General features: G+C 44.1%; 3 protein-coding genes across 3 annotated transcripts in view; 1 reads left to right on the top strand and 2 right to left on the bottom strand.

Annotated features, from left to right (window-relative positions):
* duox (dual oxidase) overlaps positions 1–5,302 on the bottom strand; it is a 40,286-nt gene extending 34,984 nt beyond the window's left edge. The window contains exons 1-6 of the mRNA XM_031832841.1: positions 5,107–5,302; positions 4,497–4,684; positions 2,584–2,785; positions 1,368–1,534; positions 1,028–1,091; positions 94–190 (exon numbers count right to left, since the gene is read on the bottom strand). Of these exons, the coding sequence (XP_031688701.1) occupies positions 94–190; positions 1,028–1,091; positions 1,368–1,534; positions 2,584–2,785; positions 4,497–4,684; positions 5,107–5,302 (914 nt within the window). The remainder of the gene's footprint in view (positions 1–93; positions 191–1,027; positions 1,092–1,367; positions 1,535–2,583; positions 2,786–4,496; positions 4,685–5,106) is intronic.
* Positions 5,303–7,081: 1,779 nt separating this feature from the next.
* On the top strand, positions 7,082–13,099 carry LOC109898226 (dual oxidase maturation factor 1-like). The gene is made up of 7 exons (XM_031832985.1): positions 7,082–7,300; positions 7,668–7,725; positions 7,986–8,120; positions 9,233–9,440; positions 10,403–10,620; positions 10,886–11,079; positions 11,694–13,099. The coding sequence occupies exons 1-7, from the start codon at positions 7,154–7,156 to the stop codon at positions 11,751–11,753; spliced, it is 1,020 nt and encodes a 339-aa protein (XP_031688845.1). The 5' UTR covers positions 7,082–7,153; the 3' UTR covers positions 11,754–13,099.
* A 1,530-nt stretch (positions 13,100–14,629) lies between these two features.
* Positions 14,630–22,562, bottom strand: part of LOC109898220 (amyloid-beta A4 precursor protein-binding family A member 1) — a 22,200-nt gene continuing 14,267 nt past the window's right edge. The window contains exons 7-10 of the mRNA XM_031832984.1: positions 22,304–22,516; positions 18,804–18,923; positions 18,511–18,651; positions 14,630–16,607 (exon numbers count right to left, since the gene is read on the bottom strand). Coding sequence (XP_031688844.1) covers positions 16,536–16,607; positions 18,511–18,651; positions 18,804–18,923; positions 22,304–22,516 — 546 coding nt within the window. The 3' untranslated portion in view covers positions 14,630–16,535. The remainder of the gene's footprint in view (positions 16,608–18,510; positions 18,652–18,803; positions 18,924–22,303; positions 22,517–22,562) is intronic.

Raw genomic sequence — 22,562 nt, 5'->3', positions numbered from 1 at the left:
AGGGTTGTAATGTAAACCTTACAGGAGGGTATCTCTCCAGGAACAGGGTAGGAGAGGGGCCTGCTCCAGACAGTGGAGGCTAGTCGTCAGTACCTCATATAGACACCAGGTGGGGCCATCGTGGAGGCAAAGCGGATGGCAGCGGCCTGGAACTCAGGTGAGATCCCTGGATCCACAAACTTCTGGTAGCCTGCAGGAGACAAGACAGATGGAGAACAATGACACGGGATGTAATCTTGTAAAACATCTCTAAAATAGAAGAGATGGAGTCTCCAAAAACCATTGTCATAGGTACAGCATGTATGTGTCTGCCCACTGTAGAGGAAGCATTTTTTAACATTGTGATAGATTACAGGGAAAGGACTACTGCTAAGGGGCGGCAGGTAGCCTAGTGGTTAGAGCGTTGGGACAGAAACCGAAAGGTAGCTGGTTCGAATCTCTGAGCTGACAAGGTAAAAATCTGTTGTTCTGCACCTGAACAAGGCAGTTAATCCACTGTTCCCCTGGTAGGCTGTCATTGTAAATAACTGACTTGCCTAGTTAAATTAAGGTTCCATTTAAACCTCCATATGATTTATTAAGTAGAAAGAACAACTTTCTTCTTCTGGTCGCTGACCCCTGTGTGCGTGCATGCCCGTGTGTGAAGCATCTGTCTCTGAGTGTTTCCCTTCTGACACAGCACATATTTACACAATACCACTAGAGGTAACAACTCACCACATGCCTTGTGATCAGCCTGCCCCCCCCACACACACAGTCACTTTATCTCTCCCTCTCTCTCTCTCTCTCTCTCCCTCTATCTCTCTCTCTCTCTCCATCTCTCTCTCCCTCTCCCTATCTCTCCATCTCTCTCTCCCTCTCCATCTCTCTCTCTCTCCCTCTATCTCTCTCTCTCTCCCTCTCTCTCTCTCCATCTCTCTTTCTCTCTCCATCTCTCTCTCTCTCTCTCCATCTCTCTCTCCCTCTCCATCTCTCTCCCTCTCCATCTCTCTCTCTCCCTCTCCATCTCTCTCTCTCTCTCTCTTACCCTGGTATGGAATCATTGTCTTCTCCCCCAGGAATCCAGGCAACCATTCGTAGAAGGCAATATTCTGTAAAAAAAAAAAAAATTACAATATTATTAATTTTACTTGTCGAGTGTTTGTCAATACACGGGATAATTACATTGGTGCTAAAACCAGAAGGAATAAGAGGTGACGAGAGTCACACAGACACTCTTAAATAATATCATTTCATCCAGAAACCCACGACCACCTGGCATTGATGACAACACTCTTTCCTGGTCATGTGACATGCTATTTTACTGTAAATAACCACTAAATGACCAGTCATGTTTTGGTTGAATTACAGCAGACTTTTCCTGGTACCTGGAACGTGGCGACCACGGTCTTCCTGGCGTTTTGAAACAGGTCTTCGTCAGACCACGACGAGTGTTTCTCACTAAGCTGGGAGGCGATGTAATTGTGGTAGCGAAACCACACGATCCCCTCGGCCATGGTGAACACATTCTCGTTGCCCCAGGCGTTACCCAACTCTGGAGGGTGGAAACGAAGAAACAGAAAGGGTTTTACTCGGGCTGCGTGTTTGGCTGTTGAACTGCAGCATCGACTGTATGACGGAGTTGGGGTCAATTCCATTCGAAAATCAGTCAATTCAGGAAGTAAACTGAAATTCCAGTAATTGACTGAGTAGAAACTGAACCCAACCCTGATATATAAATGTTTATAAGCAGTGATAACTGTCCTGAGAATAAAGTATTTTCAGTAATTCTTTACAGGTGCCGATATCTTTTTCTCTCTGACCTCCTTAAAGGGGTTGATATCTTTATAAGTTATTGCTTAATGGTTCATATTCTTTCGCTGTGCCAAGGCATGAATGTAATGGAGTCACACTCAACGGATAAGGAGCAGGAAGTTTTACACGGTTATATCATATCTATTTCTTGTGTCAATATCTTAATATCCATTAACAGTTCAAATCTTGTTTTGTATTTCTTTATTGTATTTTAGTCATTTGTGAAGTGTCTAACCAGATCAACTGGCATTATGTCGTTTTTATTGTGCAAGTCCATTGTCACAGACTACCGGGATTGTGGAGTAACTGATTAAATGATGTAATCAGCTAAATGTTATCTGATTACATCAAATAAAATTAACTTTAATCAGTTACATTTACTCGCCAAAATATCATGAAAAAAAAAACTCCACATGATTACTTCCTGGATTTCTTTTAAATTCAGAAAGGATTGTTTGTTCAAAATTATTATTTTTTAAACATAACACCTTTCTGTTTTCTCAATGACATTCAGATCAGCTTTGAAAAAAAGGTGCACGTTTAAATTTGTTCCACCTGAGCGAATCTGACTACAAGTTAGGAGGCCACTATGCATCCTTTTTTTGTCGTATTCTAGTACCTCTTAAGGGGAATGTAATCCAAAAGTAAAAGTCAGCAGATTTACATTACTGAGTTTTGGGTAATCAAGAAGAAGATGAAGAAGATGATGAAGATGACAAAGAAGATGAAAATGAAGAATATCAAGATGAAGAAGAAGCAGCAAGAAGAAGACAACGAGCATCTACTCACCATAGAGTCCCTCAGGTCCATGCTGACCAGTGGAGGGATCAGCAGCGCTCCACATGAGGCTCGTGCTCCCGCTCCTCTTGGGCATGTCCAACTGCTCCCCCGAGGCTAGGAGACCCCCAGAGAAACTCCTCAGGGCGTCAGACCAGGAACTAGACGGGCCGTAGATAGAGCTGCCGTCCAGCCATGCTGTCACCAGGTTCACCTAGAGTAACATGACATGACATAGCGACGCTATCACCAGGTTCACCTACATAACATGGCATGACATAGCGACGCTATCACCAGGTTCACCTACATAACATGACATAGCCACACTGTCACCAGGTTCACCTATATAACATGACATGTCATAGCCACACTGTCACCGGGTTCACCTAAATAACATGACATGACATGACATAGCCATGCTGTCACCAGGTTCACCAAACAACATAGCATAGCCACACAGTCACCAGGTTCACCTACATAACATGACGTAACATGACATAGCCACACTGTCACCAGATTCACCTACATAACATGACATAACATTACATAGCCACACTGTCACCAGGTTCACGTACATAACATGACATAACCACGCTGTCACCAGGTTCACCTACATAACATGACATAACTTGACATAGCCATGCAGTCACCGGGTTCACCTACATAACATGACATGACATAGCCACACTGTCACCAGGTTCACCTACATAACATAACATAGCCACGCAGTCACCAGGTTCACCTGCAGGTGTTATGATAAAATTGATGTCATTTTGGATTTATTACTTGATTATTATGCCTGGCAGATGTCCAACAGACTGACCATGTAATCACTAAAGTATCACCAACTGGTCTTACCTTGTGGCATTATGCTCCTGTCTGGCTCAGTTCATAAGGACATTGCACTAACAATGCCAAGATGGTGGGTTCAATGAATGTATGAACTCATTAAGCATCTGCTAAAGTACCTGTCTGTTATAGTACCTGTCTGTCTGTTATAGTATTTGTCTGTTATAGTACCTGTCTGTCTGTTATAGTACCTGTCTGTTATAGTACCTGTCTGTTATAGTACCTGTCTGTCTGTTATAGTACTTGTCTGTCTGTTATAGCACCTGTCTGTTATAGTACCTGTCTGTCTGTTGTAGTACCTGTCTGTTATAGTACCTGTCTGTTACAGTACCTGTCTGTCTGTTATAGTACCTGTCTGTCTGTTATAGTACCTGTCTGTTATAGTACCTGTCTGTCTGTTAAAGTACCTGTCTGTCTGTTATAGTACCTGTCTGTCTGTTATAGTACCTGTCTGTCTGTTATAGTACCTGTCTGTTATAGTACCTGTCTGTTATAGTACCTGTCTGTCTGTATAGTACCTGTATGTTATAGTACATGTCTGTCTGTATAGTACCTGCCTGTTATAGTGCCTGTCTGTTATAGTACCTGCCTGTCTTTTATAGTGCCTGTCTGTTATAGTACCTGTCTGTTATAGTACCTGTCTGTCTGTATAGTACCTGTCTGTTATAGTGCCTGTCTGTTATAGTACCTGTCTGTCTGTTATAGTACCTGTCTGTCTGTTATAGTACCTGTCTGTTATAGTACCTGTCTGTCTGTTAAAGTACCTGTCTGTATGTTATAGTACCTGTCTGTCATACTACCTGGCTGTTATAGTACCTGTCTGTCTGTATAGTACCTGTCTGTTATAGTACATGTCTGTCTGTTATAGTACCTGCCTGTCTTTTATAGTGCCTGTCTGTTATATTACCTGTCTGCTATAGTCCCTGTCTGTCTGTTATAGTACCTGTCTGTCTGTTAAAGTACCTGTCTGTTATAGTACCTGTCTGTCTGTTATAGTACCTGTCTGTATGTATAGTACCTGTCTGTTATAGTACCTGTCTGTTGTAGTACCTGTCTGTTATAGTACCTGTTATTACCTGTGTGCGGGGGTTATTGGGGCTCTGGCTGGAGTATTTGTCCCAGGGCCCCCTCTGGAAGGGCAGTAGGACACGGCCGGTACGGTGGGGGTCGAAGACCGGGTCTCCCTCTGGGACGGGGATGTACATGAACTCAGGGGGACAGCCGGGAGGACGGGAGTCCAGTATCTCAAACATTAAATGGTACCCTTCACATACAGAGGAGACAGAGAAACACCATGAGATTCACAAGACACATAAAGGGTCATACGTGCTTATAACAAGTTATATGGATCACAGACAATACATGGTACACTGGAGAAATATACTGTATATAACATTTGACTTAACGCCTGCTGCAGCTATAATGCTGTATAACTTGTATTTTATTAAAAGGCTGTTATTTAGTCTGCATCATTATAAAATGGTAATAAGACATTATTATATAATCTCAAAGGGGGTCATACATATTTAAAATGTGTTAGAATCATCTTACTATGCATTATTATAACCGGGGTGACTATGGCAACCTCACCTCAATTATTTAGGTTCATTTCATAATGCAATTTGTTGTTTAAACAATACCTCCTGAATGTCATTATGCCATAGTGAACAATAAACATGGACTTACCGAAGAACACAGAGAGTACGGTCTGGTTGTGTGCTGAGGGCAGGCCCGAGTGGCCCCTGGCCGTCACATCGCTGAGTTTGCGCGGGTTGGGGAGCTGTGGTTCCTGCAGAGGCTGGAGCACCCCGTCAGAGTAACGCGCGGGCAGCAGTCGCACCAGGGGGGAACCTGCACCCGCACACACTTCCGTGAGTTCCATTATCATCTAGCAACATTGCAATTTATGGCTTTCTATAATCGCATCCTATATCTTTAAATATTCATATTTCACATATTTTATATTGTCAGTTATATCGTCAGATTTTGTTAGAAACTTACCAACAGCTCCTCGACTGTGATAGGCTAAATTGTTGTACCAGCCGTCATATCGTTGGACTTCCCAGGTGACTTTAGACTGAGCATCTAAACAGGTGAATTTATAGATCGACACTTTCAGTGTGGTACTCAAATTGAGGACTTTTTTAAATCAAACTTATTTATCAAGATGAGACATTTTCCGTGGGTTTTAACCGTTCAAATTTAAAAGTAACTAGTTACAAGGCTACTTACGTTCAACGATAAGGGCAAGCACTGCCAAGATACTCCAGATCGGTTTACGCAAGTCCATTGATGCGAGAGATGCAACTGCATGCACTCTGAGCCAGCCAAGAGTCTAGTCGAGGAGCACTTGTGTGGAAAGACCAGGTAAGATAGGAAAACATTTGGGCTAAATCTTTCCGTAAAATCATCTTTACCTCACATTTTTAGTTTTGATTGGTAATGTGTAAAATCATTGTGGGTATCAGTGCTTCATAAATTAAATTGTCACTCTAACGTAGAGAAAGAAGTGTGTTTGGTTGGAAGCGAAAATAATCCTTTAATCAATCAAGAAGAGGACAATTGATTGATTTGCTAAAAAAAAAATCCTATTTTGAATAGATAGATACGTTTGTTACTTACCCTAATTGCTGTGGATGAAATGTCATGCGCACTGAAAAACCAGAACAATTAAAAAATCTCGTTGATAGCCATACAATATAGCCTATTGCCACAGAGAAGGATAGTCTACAGTGTCGATGACCCAAGTTCTTACAAATGACTGAAACATGCGTTTCCTTGATGGACTGGTCATCACCAGTTAACACACCCCTTATTCTAAGGAATACTAATAAATGCATCCTTAAAGATAAACAAAAGATGTGCTGATATGCTATAAAAGAGAAGCCTGTCGCCTTCGTGCGTTACATTCGTTCTTCTCATCCTTCTGCTACTGTCTTGATCTGCTCTAGTAACTTTTATACACTTAAAGGTGAGTATTATTTTAAGCATATATTTTATGCATTATGCAGGGTAGACTAGTGGTTAGAGTGTTGGACTAATATCCGAAAGGTTGCAAGATCGAATCCCCGAGCTGACAAGGTAAAAATGTGTCGTTCACCCCCTGAATAAGGCAAGTTAACCCATTGTTCCGAGGTCTTCACTGAAAATAAGAATGTGTTCTTAACTGACTTGCCTAGTTAAATAAAGGTCTAAATAATATATATATATATCGCACACTGGCATGTTAGTATGGCTCGGAGGTAGATAGAATCGGTTTTTTGTGTTTGCTTTGCTATTTCTTTGTTGCTTCCAAAACGAGTCGATTTTGAGATGGGGTTGTCTTTGTCCTTGTAGTTTGCCAGGGAGGGTAAACTTGAGTGCAAGAGTATCCACTTACTGTACCCATTGGCTGTACTGTACCTGACACGGTTTAGTTTGCATGTGCTTTCAATCTCAACAGTGGTTTCTTAAAGCATTTAAAAAAATGTATGTTGAATTTAAAAATACTTTTTTCTTGATTCGGAGAACAGTCAAATTAATTTGATAATTGAAACAATTCATATGTTTTACTTAAGTTTCACTTTTTAAATGATGTAACATTCTCATTCCTCAGTGTACAGTATCCCTACTATACAGTAAGGAACGGATGTGCTAATCTCTGGATCTTTAGACAGTAACTGAGACACCCTGCTCTCCACACTGTCCCTTCTGTCACGCTGTCTGCTCTCAGCCCCGGAGATTCTGAGGAAAGATGACTTTCTACGATGGCATTTACCCATTCTACCCCCTACAAAGAACCTCCTTTATCTTCAGCACCCACCTCCTCACCATTATCCTGGTCTTCCTGGTCTTCACGGTCAGCTTCCTTCTTATTCTGCCAGGTATCAGAGGCAAGTCGGTGAGTAGAGTGAACTGGTGCAACCCTAACTACGGATTCATTCATATTAATGCAGACAGAAATGGAATCTTCAGATTCCGATTCCACTTCGATTCCATTAATCTTCAGATTCCATTCATCTTTCGATTCCATTAATCTTCAGATTCCATTCATCTTCAGATTTCATTCATCTTCAGATTCCATTTCTGTTGGCGCTAATATGAGTACACTGTTATGACATCACACAAAATTGTAGAAAATACAATTTCTCAATGTAAAAATGCATATTTAAAGATATTATTTAACCCTCGGAATGTGATTGAGATAAACTTGATTAATCAATTTGAGTTAAGAATTAATGGATTTTCACCCCCCCCCCCTCTTCTAGAGACTATTCTGGATGTTCAGAATCATCATCAGTTTATTCATAGGCATTGTGATAGTGGGTAAGTACCTATAACTGGAAATTGTTATAACATTTCCACATCACATGACATCTATTGCAACATGTCAAATGACTGGCAGTCATTGGATTCAAATCTTCTTATCTTATTGCCCTAATAAACAGACCCGATTCTGATAGATCGAGAGGATGTTGATTATTTCACATGTCCATAACGGCTAACAACAAACAAACAAAAAAGCCTTGTATTGTTTGTTTCCTATTATGTCTGTAAGTGTGTCATCTCATTTTATATCATCTCAGCACTGAATTTCACCAGCGACTGGGCTGAGGCCCGAGCCACCACCAACACCACCTACAAGTCCTTCAGCAGTGAGGAGGTGAACGCTGAAGTGGGACTGCACATAGGACTGTATGGTATTAACATTACTTTAAAAGGTAAAGCCCGTAGAATTAGAAAGTAATACCATTATTTATGTTTACAGTATTACACCTGTATGTATTACACTTTCTGCAGTGTTGAATGTTCTGTATATGTTACCTGGGGTACAATCTCTCGTCGACAGACGCACCTAACATAACTGGTTTCGTAGCGTCTGTCAAGAGACTGTGATGCGACAATGCAATTCCGTAAGATTATTGTTCCGGGTTTTCTGTGATTGCCTAAGGATAATATTGAATAGAGCTACTATACCCCTTTAAGTCATCTTATATTTGATAGCATTTCCACTGTTTCTTCTACTCACATGCATTTGAATATGTACATATGAAGAAAGACGGACACAAGGCTAAAGTTTTTGATACAGTATGTGAGGCATGGGGTTGTTATGGTGATCCTGACCCTGTCACACCGGGGTGATGATCACAAGTCATGTGACACGTAACTTGTATTGTGTGTTATGTGAATTAATATTTTTTTGTTGTTTTCGTGTCAAATCGCCATTTGGCGACCCATCCCTTAAGGCAGGGGAGGGCAACTCCCTTCCTTCGAGAGCCTGATAGGTGTCACCCCCCCCCCATCCCTAGCAAACACACCTGATTTAAACTAATTGCATTTTTAACTAAACATCGTGATTAGTTGATTATTGGAGTCAGGTGTGTTAGCTGGTGCTGGGGCAAAAGTGTGACACCAATCAGGGCCCCGAGGACTGGAGTTGCCCAACACACCCTGCCTTAAGGGATTAATTGACACATTAAACAAACATCACAATGATTCTTACAAGGATTCTTACAAGGATTCTTACAAGGATTCTTACAAGGATTCTTACAAGGATTCTTACAAGGATTCTTACAATGATTCTTACAATGATTCTTACAATGATTCTTACAATGATTCTTACAAGGATTCTTACAATGATTCTTACAAGGATTCTTACAATGATTCTTACAATGATTCTTAGAAGGATTCTTACAATGATTCTTAGAAGGATTCTTACAATGATTCTTAGAAGGATTCTTACAATGATTCTTAGAAGGATTCTTACAATGATTCTTACAAGTGCATGGATTATAACAGCCATTGTCCTCTATGGTCCACTCTGTCCCTCCAGGGAATCCTGTGAATCAACTCAACGAGACCATCAACTACAACGAGATGTTTGCGTGGAAAGACACCATCGATGAGGAGTACGGGAACGCCTTAGAGAGAGGTCTACCTAACCCCATCCTCTATATCGCTGAGAAGTTTACCCTCAACAACCCCTGTGGCCTCATCTACCAGTATAGATACTCTGGGCGTTACGCCTCGGCCACCCTCTGGTAAGATTAGCCATATAAAAATAAATAGTTCTGTGAGACAACCAGTCTCAATCTAAACGTATATACCTGTAGATGTTTTCAGTGAGACATTGCTCCTCAAAGTCAGAATTAGAAGGAAGTGGATATTTTGACCGCCATGTATCTAGAGGTTAAGGTTAGGCATTGGGATCGAAAATGGTCGCGACCCCAAGTTTGGAAAATGCCAGGGTAAGGGTTAAGGTTAGGCATCGGGATCGAAAAGGGTCGCGACCCCAAGTTTGGAAAATGCCAGGGTAAGGGTTAAGGTTAGGCATTGGGATCGAAAAGGGTCGCGACACCAAGTTTGGAAAATGCCAGGGTAAGGGTTAAGGTTAGGCATTGGGATCGAAAAGGGTCGCGACCCCAAGTTTGGAAAATGCCAGGGTAAGGGTTAAGGTTAGGCATTGGGATCGAAAAGGGTCGCGACCCCAAGTTTGGAAAATGCCAGGGTAAGGGTTAAGGTTAGGCATTGGGATCGAAAAGGGTCGCGACCCCAAGTTTGGAAAATGCCAGGGTAAGGGTTAAGGTTAGGCATTGGGATCGAAAAGGGTCGCGACCCCAAGTTTGGAAAATGCCAGGGTAAGGGTTAAGGTTAGGCATTGGGATCGAAAAGGGTCGCGACCCCAAGTTTGGAAAATGCCAGGGTAAGGGTTAAGGTTAGGCATTGGGATCGAAAAGGGTCGCGACCCCAAGTTTGGAAAATGCCAGGGTAAGGGTTAAGGTTAGGCATTGGGATCGAAAAGGGTCGCGACCCCAAGTTTGGAAAATGCCAGGGTAAGGGTTAAGGTTAGGCATTGGGATCGAAAAGGGTCGCGACCCCAAGTTTGGAAAATGCCAGGGTAAGGGTTAAGGTTAGGCAATAGGTTAATAAACCCGCCGTCGAGAACGGTACAAATTCTGCCGGCTGTACATACACATATACCAAATCTAACTCGCCTCCCCAGGACAGCGTTCTGCTGCTGGCTGGTAGCCAACATGCTGTTCTCCATGCCTGTCATCCTGTACGCCGGCTACATGATGGTGGCCACCGCCGCTTTCATCTTCTTCTCCATGGCCTCCTTCTCCACCATCATGAACCTGCCTACCTGTCTGTTCACCATAGGCACCTCTGGGGCCTTCCAGACAGAGTACAGCGGTTCTTTCTGGCTTGCACTGGCCACAGGTAAGGAAAGGTTTACCAGAGCCCAAGGCTCTTTCCCCAATTCATCTTTCCTCAATTCCTTTGTTTCTATCTCCTAGCCTCCATCTCAAAAAATGCACTGTAAGTGAAGGTTCGAGGGAAAGGGACCTTGGACCTTCTCCAAATGTGTGTTTTGAGAAGGAGGTGAGGAGAAAGGAAAGATGAATTGAGAACGATCCCATTTATCCACACCAATGACAACATTTAACGAAAATGTTGCTTAAAAGGCATCCATCTTGTTTTCCAGGTGTGCTGTGTTTGATCATTGGAGTCCTGGTGGTTCTGCTGGACTGTCTGATCCCTGGGAAGATACGAGACGCCTTCAGTGTCGGGGTGGACAACGACGAAGATGAGGATGTTTATTTTGGAGAGGGATACCTGAACTCCAACTTCCTGGCAGGAGTAACCACCACACCTTTGACAACCTTAGTGCTTCCTACAGTAAGTTTCTGTCAGTTTAATGAGATGATGTACTGTAGGTCCAGGGTGATCTCTCACGATCATGATCACTAGCTCTGGTCCAGGGTGATCTCTCACAATCATGATCACTAGCTCTGGTCCAGGGTGATCTCTCACAATCATGATCACTAGCTCTGGTCCAGGGTGATCTCTCACAATCATGATCACTAGCTCTGGTCCAGGGTGATCTCTCACAATCATGATCACTAGCTCTGGTCCAGGGTGATCTCTCACGATCACTAGCTCTGGTCCAGGGTGATCTCTCACGATCACTAGCTCTGGTCCAGGGTGATCTCTCAAAATCATGATCACTAGCTCTGGTCCAGGGTGATCTCTCACGATCATGATCACTAGCTCTGGTCCAGGGTGATCTCTCACGATCGTGATCACTAGCTCTGGTCCAGGGTGATCTCTCACGATCACTAGCTCTGGTCCAGGGTGATCTTTCACGATCATGATCACTAGCTCTGGTCCAGGGTGATCTCTCACGATCACTAGCTCTGGTCCAGGGTGATCTGCTACATAAGTACAGTAATAGGAAATAGTAATTATTGATTTAACTGTAAATAATGTTATTTTCTTCTTATGTGTTCCAGGATGAAATTCGGAAAGTCAGCCGCCAACCATCACTCCAGGAGCTGTCAGTCAGACTCTAACAGAGTCGAGATTTATAACCTCCTATCCCCTGCTTGAAATGTCTCCACCCGCGCTATCGAATCGCTAGCTTTTTGGCAGCGTAGTTGGCTAAGACGTTGTCAAGGAGGGGGGGTCAAGTGTGTTTGCGGGGTAGAGTTCGCAGGTTCTAGGCGTGAGCTGGATGGGGAGGAAGTGGTATGGTTAAGCTAACACGGTGATGGAGGAAGTGGTATGGCTACGCTAGCATGGTGTTGGAGGAAGTGGTATGGCTACGCTAGCATGGTGTTGGAGGAAGTGTTATGGCTACGCTAGCATGGTGTTGGAGGAAGTGGTATGGCTACGCTAGCATGGTGTTGGAGGAAGGGGTATGGCTAAGCTAGCACGGTGAGGAAGTAGTATGGCTAAGCTAGCACAGTGAGGAAGTGGTATGGCTAAGCTAGCACGGTGAGCTAGGAAGTGGTATGGCTAAGCTAGCACGGTGAGGAAGTGGTATGGCTAAGCTAGCACGGTGAGCTAGGAAGTGGTATGGCTAAGCTAGCACCGTGAGGGAGGAAGTGGTATGGCTAAGATAGCACGGCGAGCTAGGAAGTGGTATGGCTAAGCTAGCACGGTGAGGGAGGAAGTGGTATGGCTAAGCTAGCACGGTGAGGGAGGAAGTGGTATGGCTAAGCTAGCACAGTGAGGAAGGGGTATGGCTAAGCTAGCACAGTGAGGAAGTGGTATGGCTAAGCTGGCACGGTGAGGGAGGAAGTGGTATGGCTAAGCTAGCACGGTGAGGAAGTGGTATGGCTAAGCTGGCACGGTGAGGGAGGAAGTGGTATGGCTAAGCTAGCACAGTGAGGAAGTGGTATGGCTAAGCTAGCACGGTGAGGGAGGAAGTGATATGGCTAAGCTAGCACTATCACAAGCACAGTGACATCTGTGTCGGTCACGCCAAACAATATTCTCTCAACTTGAAAATCAATTATCATTGCAGTTACCAAGACAAATGTGTTTAACTTTGTGAATTAGTTGTGAATATCTCTGGGAGCCCTTTAAACCTACTGTTCAATATATTTAGTTATGTAAATCATGTATATACGTATAACGTGTTCTACTGTGTCAATGCCATAATATGTACTGTATATGTGTTGTATCTGTGCCATTTTTCATGTTCCAATAGCGTAACAAAAATTAAACAAACGTGTGTGAGATTCACATACTTTTAATGGACATCGTTGAGTCAGGTATTCAAGTCATTGATGATCTGCTTCTTGTGTAATGAACATAACATTGTGTAGTGAACGAACAAGTCGCCTCCGTCCCAAATGGCACCCTATTCCCTATATAGGGCACTACTTTAGACCAGAGCCCTACAGAGCCCTATTACCTATATAGGGCACTACTTTAGACCAGAGCCCTACAGAGCCCTATTCCCTATATAGGGCACTACTTTAGACCAGAGCCCTACAGAGCACTATTCCCTATTTAGTGCACTACTTTAGACCAGAGCCCTATTCCCTATATAGTGCACTACTTTATACCAGAGCCCTATTCCCTATATAGGGCACTACATTAGACCAGAGCCCTATTCCCTATATAGGGCACTACTTTAGACCAGAGCCCTATTCCCTATATAGGGCACTACTTTAGACCGGAGCCCTACAGAACCCTATTCCCTATATAGGGCACTACTTTAGACCAGAGCCCTACAGAACCCTATTCCCTATATAGGGCACTACTTTTGACCAGAGCCCTATTCCCTATATAGTGCACTACTTTAGACCAAAGCCCTACAGAACCATATTCCCTACATAGGGCACTACTTTAGACCAGAGACCTATTCCCTATATAGGGCACTACTTTAGACCAGAGCCCTATTCCCTATAGAGGGCACTACTTTAGACCAGAGCCCTATTCCCTATATAGGGCACTACTTTAGACCAGAGCCCTATTCCCTATATAGGGCACTACTTTAGACCAGAGCCCTATTCCCTATATAGGGCACTACTTTAGACCAGAGCCCTATTCCCTATATAGGGCACTACTTTAGACCAGAGCCCTATTCCCTATATAGGGCACCACTTTAGACCAGAGCCCTATTCCCTATATAGGGCACTACTTTATACCAGAGCCCTATTCCCTATATAGGGCACTACATTAGACCAGAGCCCTATTCCCTATATAGGGCACTACTTTAGACCAGAGCCCTATTCCCTATATAGGGCACTACTTTAGACCGGAGCCCTACAGAACCCTATTCCCTATATAGGGCACTACTTTAGACCAGAGCCCTACAGAACCCTATTCCCTATATAGGGCACTACTTTTGACCAGAGCCCTATTCCCTATATAGTGCACTACTTTAGACCAAAGCCCTACAGAACCATATTCCCTACATAGGGCACTACTTTAGACCAGAGACCTATTCCCTATATAGGGCACTACTTTAGACCAGAGCCCTATTCCCTATAGAGGGCACTACTTTAGACCAGAGCCCTATTCCCTATATAGGGCACTACTTTAGACCAGAGCCCTATTCCCTATATAGGGCACTACTTTAGACCAGAGCCCTATTCCCTATATAGGGCACTACTTTAGACCAGAGCCCTATTCCCTATATAGGGCACTACTTTAGACCAGAGCCCTATTCCCTATATAGGGCACCACTTTAGACCAGAGCCCTATTCCCTATATAGTGCACCACTTTAGACCAGAGCCCTATTCCCTATATAGTGCCCTACTTTAGACCAGAGCCCTATTCCCTATATAGTGCACTACTTTAGACCAGAGCCCTATGGGAATAGGGTGCCATCTGGCACTCAGCCGTTGTCTTCATCCTCATGAACCACTTGACTTTCATGTACTTTACATTATTTTCATCATTGCATGTCATAAATCCCTTTTATTTTTTTTATTTTTTTACGTATTTGGAAAGCCATATTAAGCATTGTCATTAACATTTCATTAATCACAGTATATTCTTAGCTTCTCACAATACAGCAACTAAACAAGTTTATACATTCTCATTATACCTGCTCTGCATTCCAAAATGGCCGCCCCCCCTTATATCCTTAACAGTGCACTCGTTCATTTTTAATTTTTTTTTAAGAATACATGTCGCAGTATTATCTTTGGCTTTCAGCATTGCCATAATGTTATATTGAAACCTTTGTTACATCCAAGGCAGTATAGAGAGAAAAGGACAGCTTCCAGACACTGGTTTGTAATTCCAAAGGGTACCCTATTCCCTACATAGTGCACTACTTTTGATTAGAGCCCTATGGGCCTCGCATGGTCAAAACTAGTGCACTATCTAGGGGAATACCCACTGGACCCCAAAAAAAACGTGTTGAATCGATGTTTCCACGACACTTCAACCCCCCCCCCCCCACCCCCCCAAAAAATGTAACATAAATCCAATGACATGATGAAATGTTGTTGTTGTTGATTTCACGTTGAATTCACATTATTTGACAAACTCAACCAAATGTAAATGAAAACTAGACATTGGAACTGATATCTGTTCCCAGTGGAAAGGGTGTGATTTGGGACACACTACATTACATTGTTTTCTGTTGCTCAATACCCCCCCCCCCCCCCCCTAGCCTGGTCCCCAGATCGGTCTGTGTTGTTGTCTTACCAACTCCTAAGGTAGTAGTTATGCATTGGCACGGCAGGCTCCAATGACAGACCAGGCAACAATAGCCCTGCTATTGAAGAATAGCCTTGTCCTATGCTGTTTAGGTATACACGGGCCGTAGCTTAAATACCCCTGCTATTGAAGAATAGCCTTGTCCTATGCTGTTTAGGTATACACGGGACGTAGCTTAAATACCCCTGCTATTGAAGAATAGCCTTGTCCTATGCTGTTTAGGTATGCACGGGACGTAGCTTAAATACCCCTGCTATTGAAGAATAGCCTTGTCCTATGCTGTTTAGGTATACATGGGACGTAGCTTAAATACCCCTGCTATTGAAGAATAGCCTTGTCTTATGCTGTTTAGGTATACACGGGACGTAGCTTAAAAACCCCTGCTATTGAAGAATAGCCTTGTCCTATGCTGTTTAGGTATACACGGGATGTAGCTTAAATATCCCTGCTATTGAAGAATAACGACAGACCAACCCCTTCCCTACAATAAGTTCAGTTACTGTATCAACACATTTATGTCACTACATTGTTTAATCTTGCAAGTTATTCAATTGGAAATAAAATGTGGCGTGTTTGCAATCTAGTCATAAGAACATAATAATTTACCTTGCATTTACAGTTATTTTAACAGTATTCACACGTATTCACACACACGCGCACACAGGCACACACACACACTGTACACATCAAACCATTATGACCGTGTAGCTGTTCAATTATAGCCTGGTACCAGTCTGTTTAGCTAACATTGTACTACGCGTCATCGCCAAACAATGCGTTATCCAGGCTACTCCAACTAAGCCTGAAGTTGAATTTTTGTTGTTGTTGTTGAAATCTTCAGCATAGTAACATATTACCCCCAAAATCAAATGATATATAAAAAATAAATGTTGCTAATGTACCACCACCCTGTCAGCAGTGGAGGCTGGTGTCACTATAAGCCGGAGGACAAGCTCATTGGAATGGCTGGAACACCAGCCTCCTCTGCCTGTCACTCATCCTGTCTGTCCACCATCTTTCTCCTAGACATGCAGAAGCAGTGAGAGAGTACGAGTACCAAATGCCACCCTATTCCTCACATAGTGAACCTACAGCCATATGGGCCATGGTTAGAAGTAGTGCACTACACAGGAAAAAGGGTGCCATTGAAGGAGCAGGCATGGAGAGACTAGATGTAAACAGGAGTCTCCTGTCCTGTTAACAGTCTGAACATCACTGCAGGCATGGTCTTCATGTTGATCTGACAGAGAGGAGGAGGAGGAGGAGGAGGAGGAGGAGGAGGAGGAGGAAGAGGAGAAAGAGGTGAGTGAGGAGAAGGAGAAGGAGGAGGAGAGTGAGGAAGAGGAGAAGGAGGAGGAGAGTGAGGAAGAGGAGGAGGAGAATGAGGAGTAGGAGGAAGAAGAAGTGGAGGAAGAGGAGGTGGAGGAGAGTGAGGAAGAGGAGGAGAGTGAGGAGGAGGAGGAGGAAGAGAGTAAGGAAGAGAGCAGGAGAGTGAGGAGAAGGAGAAGGAGGAGGCGGAAGAGGAGAAAGAGGTGAGTGAGGAGGAGGAGAAGGAGAGTGAGGAAGAAGGTGGAGGAGAGTGAGGAGGAGGAGGAGGAGGAGGAGGAGGAAGAGGAGGAGTAGAAGGAGGAGAGTGAGGAGTAGGAGGAGAGTGAGGAGGAGGAGGAGAGTGAGGAAGAGGAGAGTGAGGAGGAGGAGGAAGAGGAGGAGGAGGAGGGGAATGAGGAGGAGGAGGAGGAGAAGAGGATGAAGAGTGAGGAAGAGGAGAGGAGGAGGAAGAAGAGGAGAGGGAGGAGAAGGAGGAAGAGAGTGAGGAAGAGAGCAGGAGAGTGAGGAGGAGAGTGCGGAAGAGGAGGAGGAGGGGGAGAATGAGGAAGAGGGGAGGAGGAGGAAGAGGAAGAGAAGCAGGAGAGTGAGGATGAGGAGGAGGAGAGTGAAGAGGATGAGGAAGAGGAAGGAGGAGGACAGTGAGGAAGAGGAGGAGGAGGAGAGTGAGGAAGAGGAGGAGGAGAAAGAGGAGAGTGAGGAGGAGGAGGATAGTGAGGAGGAGGAGAGGGAGGAAGAGGAGAAGGAGGAGAGTGAGGAGAAGGAGGAGAGTCAGGAGGAGGAGGAAGAGGAGAAGGAGGAGAATTAGCAGGAGGAGGAGGAAGAGGAGAAGGAGCAGGATGAGAGTGAGGAGGAGGAGGAGGAAGGGGAGAAGGAGGAGGAGGAGAGTGAGGAGGGGGAGAGTGAGGAAGAGGAGGAGAGTGAGGAAGAGGATGAGGAAGAGGAGAAGGAGGAGTAGGTGAAGGAGAATGAGCAGGAGGAAAGTGAGGAGGATGAGGAGGATGAGTAAGAGGAGGAGGAGCAGGAGGAGAGTGAGGAGGAGAGTGAGGAGGAGAATGAGGAGGAGAAGGAGATGGAGAAGGAGGAAAATGAGGAGGGGAGGAGAAGAAGGTAGAGAGTGAGGAGGAGAAGAAGGAAGAGGAGAAGGAGGAGGAGGAGGAGGAGGAGAAGAAGGAGAGTGAGGAGGAGGAGGAGGAAGAGGAGGAGTAGGAGATGGTGGAGGAGGAGAGTGAGGAGGAGAAGAGTGAGGAGGATGAGAAAGAGGAGAAGGAGGAGGAGAATGAGCAGGAGGAGAGTGAGGAGGATGAGTAAGAGGAGAGTGAAGAGGAGAGTGAGTAAAAGAGTGAGGAGGAGGAGGAGAGAGAGGGGAGGAGGAGGAGAGTGAGGAGAATGAGGAGGAGGAGAGTGAAGAGGAGAGTGAGTAAAAGAGTGAGGAGGAGGAGAGTGAGGAGGAAAGTGAGGAGGAGAGTGCAGAGGAGGAGAGTGAGGGGGAGGTGGAGCAGGAGGAGAGTGAGGAGGAGGAGGAGAGTGAGGGGGAGAAGGAGGAGGAGAGTGAGGAGGAGGAGGGGGAGAGTGAGGAGGAGGAGGACAGTGAGGAGGAGAAGGAGGAGGAGAGTGAGGAGGAGAAGGAGGAGGAGAGTGAGGAGGAGGAGAGTGAGGAGAGAATCGGACAGATCAGTACTCATCATGAAGACACTCACTTGTATTTTTATAAATGCTTATTAGTCTGTTTCGTCCAAAGAGGGTTCTGATTGGCTATTCATTGAACGTGTATAACGTTGGCAATTAGCTAACAGTCATAGGATCCTGATGCTCACCTCTCCCACTGATACAGACAGGGTCTGGACTATTTTCTCATGCGGCATGGCAACAACACTCTGCCCATTGATCTCAATGATCCTGTGGCCGACTCGCACCCCTCCTCGCTCTGCGATACCGCCGCGCATCAGACTGCAGATCTGAGGAGAGGGAAAGAAAAGCTCAACTCTCTGAATCTAAATGGCTGTTATCAGGATCATTATAAGAGAGATGATGATTAGAGTACAAAGACGTCATACATGCTTATGACAAGTCTTATAATGCATTATAACGATATCATAATCCTACTCACGATGCCGTTCTGAACACTGAAGCCCAGCTGGAACTTGAGGTCGGGTCTCTTGATGAGGACGGTGGTGACAGGAGGACAACTCACGATGCTCAGCTTCACCTGAACCTGGCTCTTCAGACCCTGGCAAGACGACCGGAACACGATAAATAGCAATGGCCATTCTAGAGTGTCTCAATACTCTAGAATGGCTTCCTTGAATGGCCATGTCTCAATCTCAATACTCTAGAATGGCCGTATCTCAATCTTAATACTCTAGAATGGCCGTATCTCAATCTTAATACTCTAGAATGGCCGTATCTCAAACTCAATACTGTAGAATGGCTGTGTTTATCTCAATACTGTAGAATGGCTGTGTTTATCTCAATACTGTAGAATGGCTGTGTTTATCTCAATACTGTAGAATGGCTGTGTTTATCTCAATACTCTAAAATGTCTTCCTAGAATGGCTGTGTGGATCTCAATCTCAATGCTCTAGAACAGTGGTTCCCAAACTTGTTATAGTCCCGTACCCCTTCAAACATTCAACCTCCAGCTGTACCCCCTCTAGCACCAGGGTCAGCGCACTCTCAAATGTTGTTTTTTTTGCCATCATTGTAAGCCTACCACACACACACACACTATACGATACATTTATTAAACATAAGAATGAGTGTGAGTTTTTGTCACAACCCTGCTCGTGGGAAGTGACAAAGAGCTCTTATAGGACCAGGGCACAAATAATAATATAATAATAATCAATCATTTTGTTATTAATTTAACCATCTTACATATAAAACCTTATTTGTTCATTAAAAATTGTGAATAACTCACCACAGGTTAATGAGAAGGGTGTGAATAACTCACCACAGGTTAATGAGAAGGGTGTGAATAACTCACCACAGGTTAATGAGAAGGATGTGAATAACTCACCACAGGTTAATGAGAAGGGTGTGAATAACTCACCACAGGTTAATGAGAAGGGTATGCTTGAAAGGATTCACATAACTCTGCAATGTTGGGCTGTATTGGAGAGAGTCTCCGTCTTAAATACTTATTTATTTTTTTTGCTAGTGAGGGCCGAGAATCCACTCTCACATAGGTACGTGGTTGCAAAGGGCATCAGTGTCTTAACAGCGCGATTTTCCAAGGCAGGACACTCTGAGCGCAGCCCAATCCAGAAATCTGGCAGTGGCTTCTGATTCAATTCAATTTTCACAGAACCGCTTGTTGCAATTTCGATGAGGCCGAAGTTGGTTCCTCTCCATGTTCAGGCGGCGTTCGACGTCACCGGCTTTCTAGCCTCCACCGATCTACATTTCTTTTTCCATTTGTTTTGTCTGTGTTGTACACACCTGGTTCCCATTACGTTTGAATTATTTCCCTATTTAACCCTCTGGAGCCATCGTGGTTTTGTGCGTGTTTATTGTTGTCAGTTGTCTCGTTTATGTGATTCTGGATTTTCGTTCTCCTTGTTGGAAGATTATTTTTGAGTAAAAGTTACTATTATTACTCATCTCTGTGTCCTGCGCCTGACTCCGCCTTACCCACATCACCTAGACTCTGGCAGTTTCTACATGTCTGCGCAAGAGTGAAGGTTTCATTGAGTTGTGAGATAGTACTTTTGCACATATAACACACTGTGGCTGAGGAAAGGCAATATAAGTGAACCCCAAATCAATGTAGTACAGTAGAGTTAGTATTTGTCTTTTTTTAACCATTTATCCATTTCCGAACAAATGGAATGAGCAGCAGCTACGTTTGACTCCATACGGACCATTAGTGGAATTCCCGCTAGAGAGTGACGGTTAATGTGATTGGATGTTAATTATTTGACGAGGCTACCTGTATTTGACATTGTGTTGTTATTTTGCTGAACAATAGATGGTTTCATGTTATTTTTGGCAGTGAAACGTGGCTACTCAGGCGAGAAAAACAAACTCACCCAAATGTATAGCCCCGTTGGAAAATGAAACAGTTAGAAATTGTGAAGAATTATTATTATTTAAAAAAAATGTGAATCACGTTTTTATTTGGCGTACGCCCGACGGCAATGCAGTTTGGGAATACCTGCTCTAGAATGCCGATGTCCAATCTCAATACTCTAGAACGGCCCTGTCTCAACCTCAATACTCTAGAATGGCCCTGTCTCAACCTCAATACTCTAGAATGGCCATGTCTCAACCTCAAAAATCTAGAATGGCCCTGTCTCAACCTCAATACTCTAGAATGGCCATGTCTCAACCTCAATACTCTAGAATGGCCCTGTCTCAATCTCAATACTCTAGAATGGCCGTGTCTCAATCTCAATACTCTAGAATGCCGATGTCAATCTCAATACTCTAGAATGGCCCTGTCTCAACCTCAATACTCTAGAATGGCCGTGTCTCAACCTCAATACTCTAGAATGGCCGTGTCTCAATCTCAATACTCTAGAATGGCCGTGTCTCAATCTCAATACTCTAGAATGGCCCTGTCTCAATCTCAATACTCTAGAATGGCCGTGTCTCAATCTCAATACTCTAGAATGCCGATGTCAATCTCAATACTCTAGAATGGCCCTGTCTCAACCTCAATACTCTAGAATGGCCGTGTCTCAATCTCAATACTCTAGAATGGCCCTGTCTCAACCTCAATACTCTAGAATGGCCCTGTCTCAACCTCAATACTCTAGAATGGCCGTGTCTCAATCTCAATACTCTAGAATAGCCCTGTCTCAATCTCAATACTCTAGAATGTCTTCCTAGAATGGCTGTGTCGATCGCAATCTCAATACCAATGGCTTCCTCATCTCCTTTTCTTTATTGACTGATAAGAGACAAATAAAGGAAGTGGTTTGAACTTTTGGTTAAAAAAAAGTAAAACAGGCTCAATGAGCAGTAACATAATATAGACGCTGCCTGAGTTGACTGTATGCTCCAGATATAGGCTGCAGTCCAAACACTTATCCCCTCAGCCCTCACATTTAGTGGACACTTTTGATGATGTATCATGACGTCTGACGAGTTTACAATTGCAGGGCAATGGGGGAGGGAGGAAGGAATGATTTTTAAATGGATCGCCCTTGGCCGGAAACGTCACTCGTTCATCCTGCGACGATTGTGTTTTCAGCCCCCGGAAGCTTGTGGGTACTTTACATGCATGAGTGCATGTCTACTTATATTAAATATATCATTATTAATATAAGCCTACTGTATGATAGCTAGCATATTAATTAGCTAACTAATGTTAGCCTGCTTAGCTGGAACTTCTGAATAAGGAACATTTCTACAATTTCTGGAAGATAACCAAACAAAATACAAAAGGCTGGAACCAGATGGGTTATGGGCCGTTCTGGCTCGGACAAGGCTTACTTATTTTGTGTTGTTAATGGTACCTTGATTGTACCCTGGCAGGTAGCTAGTGGTAGCCCTACCAGACTAGTGTTGTTGATGGTACCTTGATGATACCCTGGCAGGTAGTGGTAGCCCTACCAGGCTAGTGTTGTTGATGGACATGTCTGACTAGTGACTTGTGTACGGTACCTTGATGATACCCTGGCAGGTAGCTAGTGGTAGCCCTACCAGGCTAGTGTTGTTGATGGACATGATCTGGTCTCCCACGTTGAGCTTCCCAGAGCGGGCAGCTGGGCCGCTGTTCAACATGTTAGCTAGGATCACCGTAGGCAGGATGGAGCCCCAGCCAGACTCCACTATAACCACACCTAGGCTCTCACCCTTCTGCTTCTCCAACTCCAGCTATGGAAGAGGGGGAGGGAGAGAGAGAAAGAGGGGGGGAGAGAAA

The sequence above is a fragment of the Oncorhynchus kisutch genome, linkage group LG10, assembly GCF_002021735.2.
Source record: "Oncorhynchus kisutch isolate 150728-3 linkage group LG10, Okis_V2, whole genome shotgun sequence".
NCBI classification, from domain to species: domain Eukaryota; kingdom Metazoa; phylum Chordata; class Actinopteri; order Salmoniformes; family Salmonidae; genus Oncorhynchus; species Oncorhynchus kisutch.
Note: the sequence above shows the minus strand (reverse complement) of the source record. Positions and strands in the feature narration are given on the sequence as shown.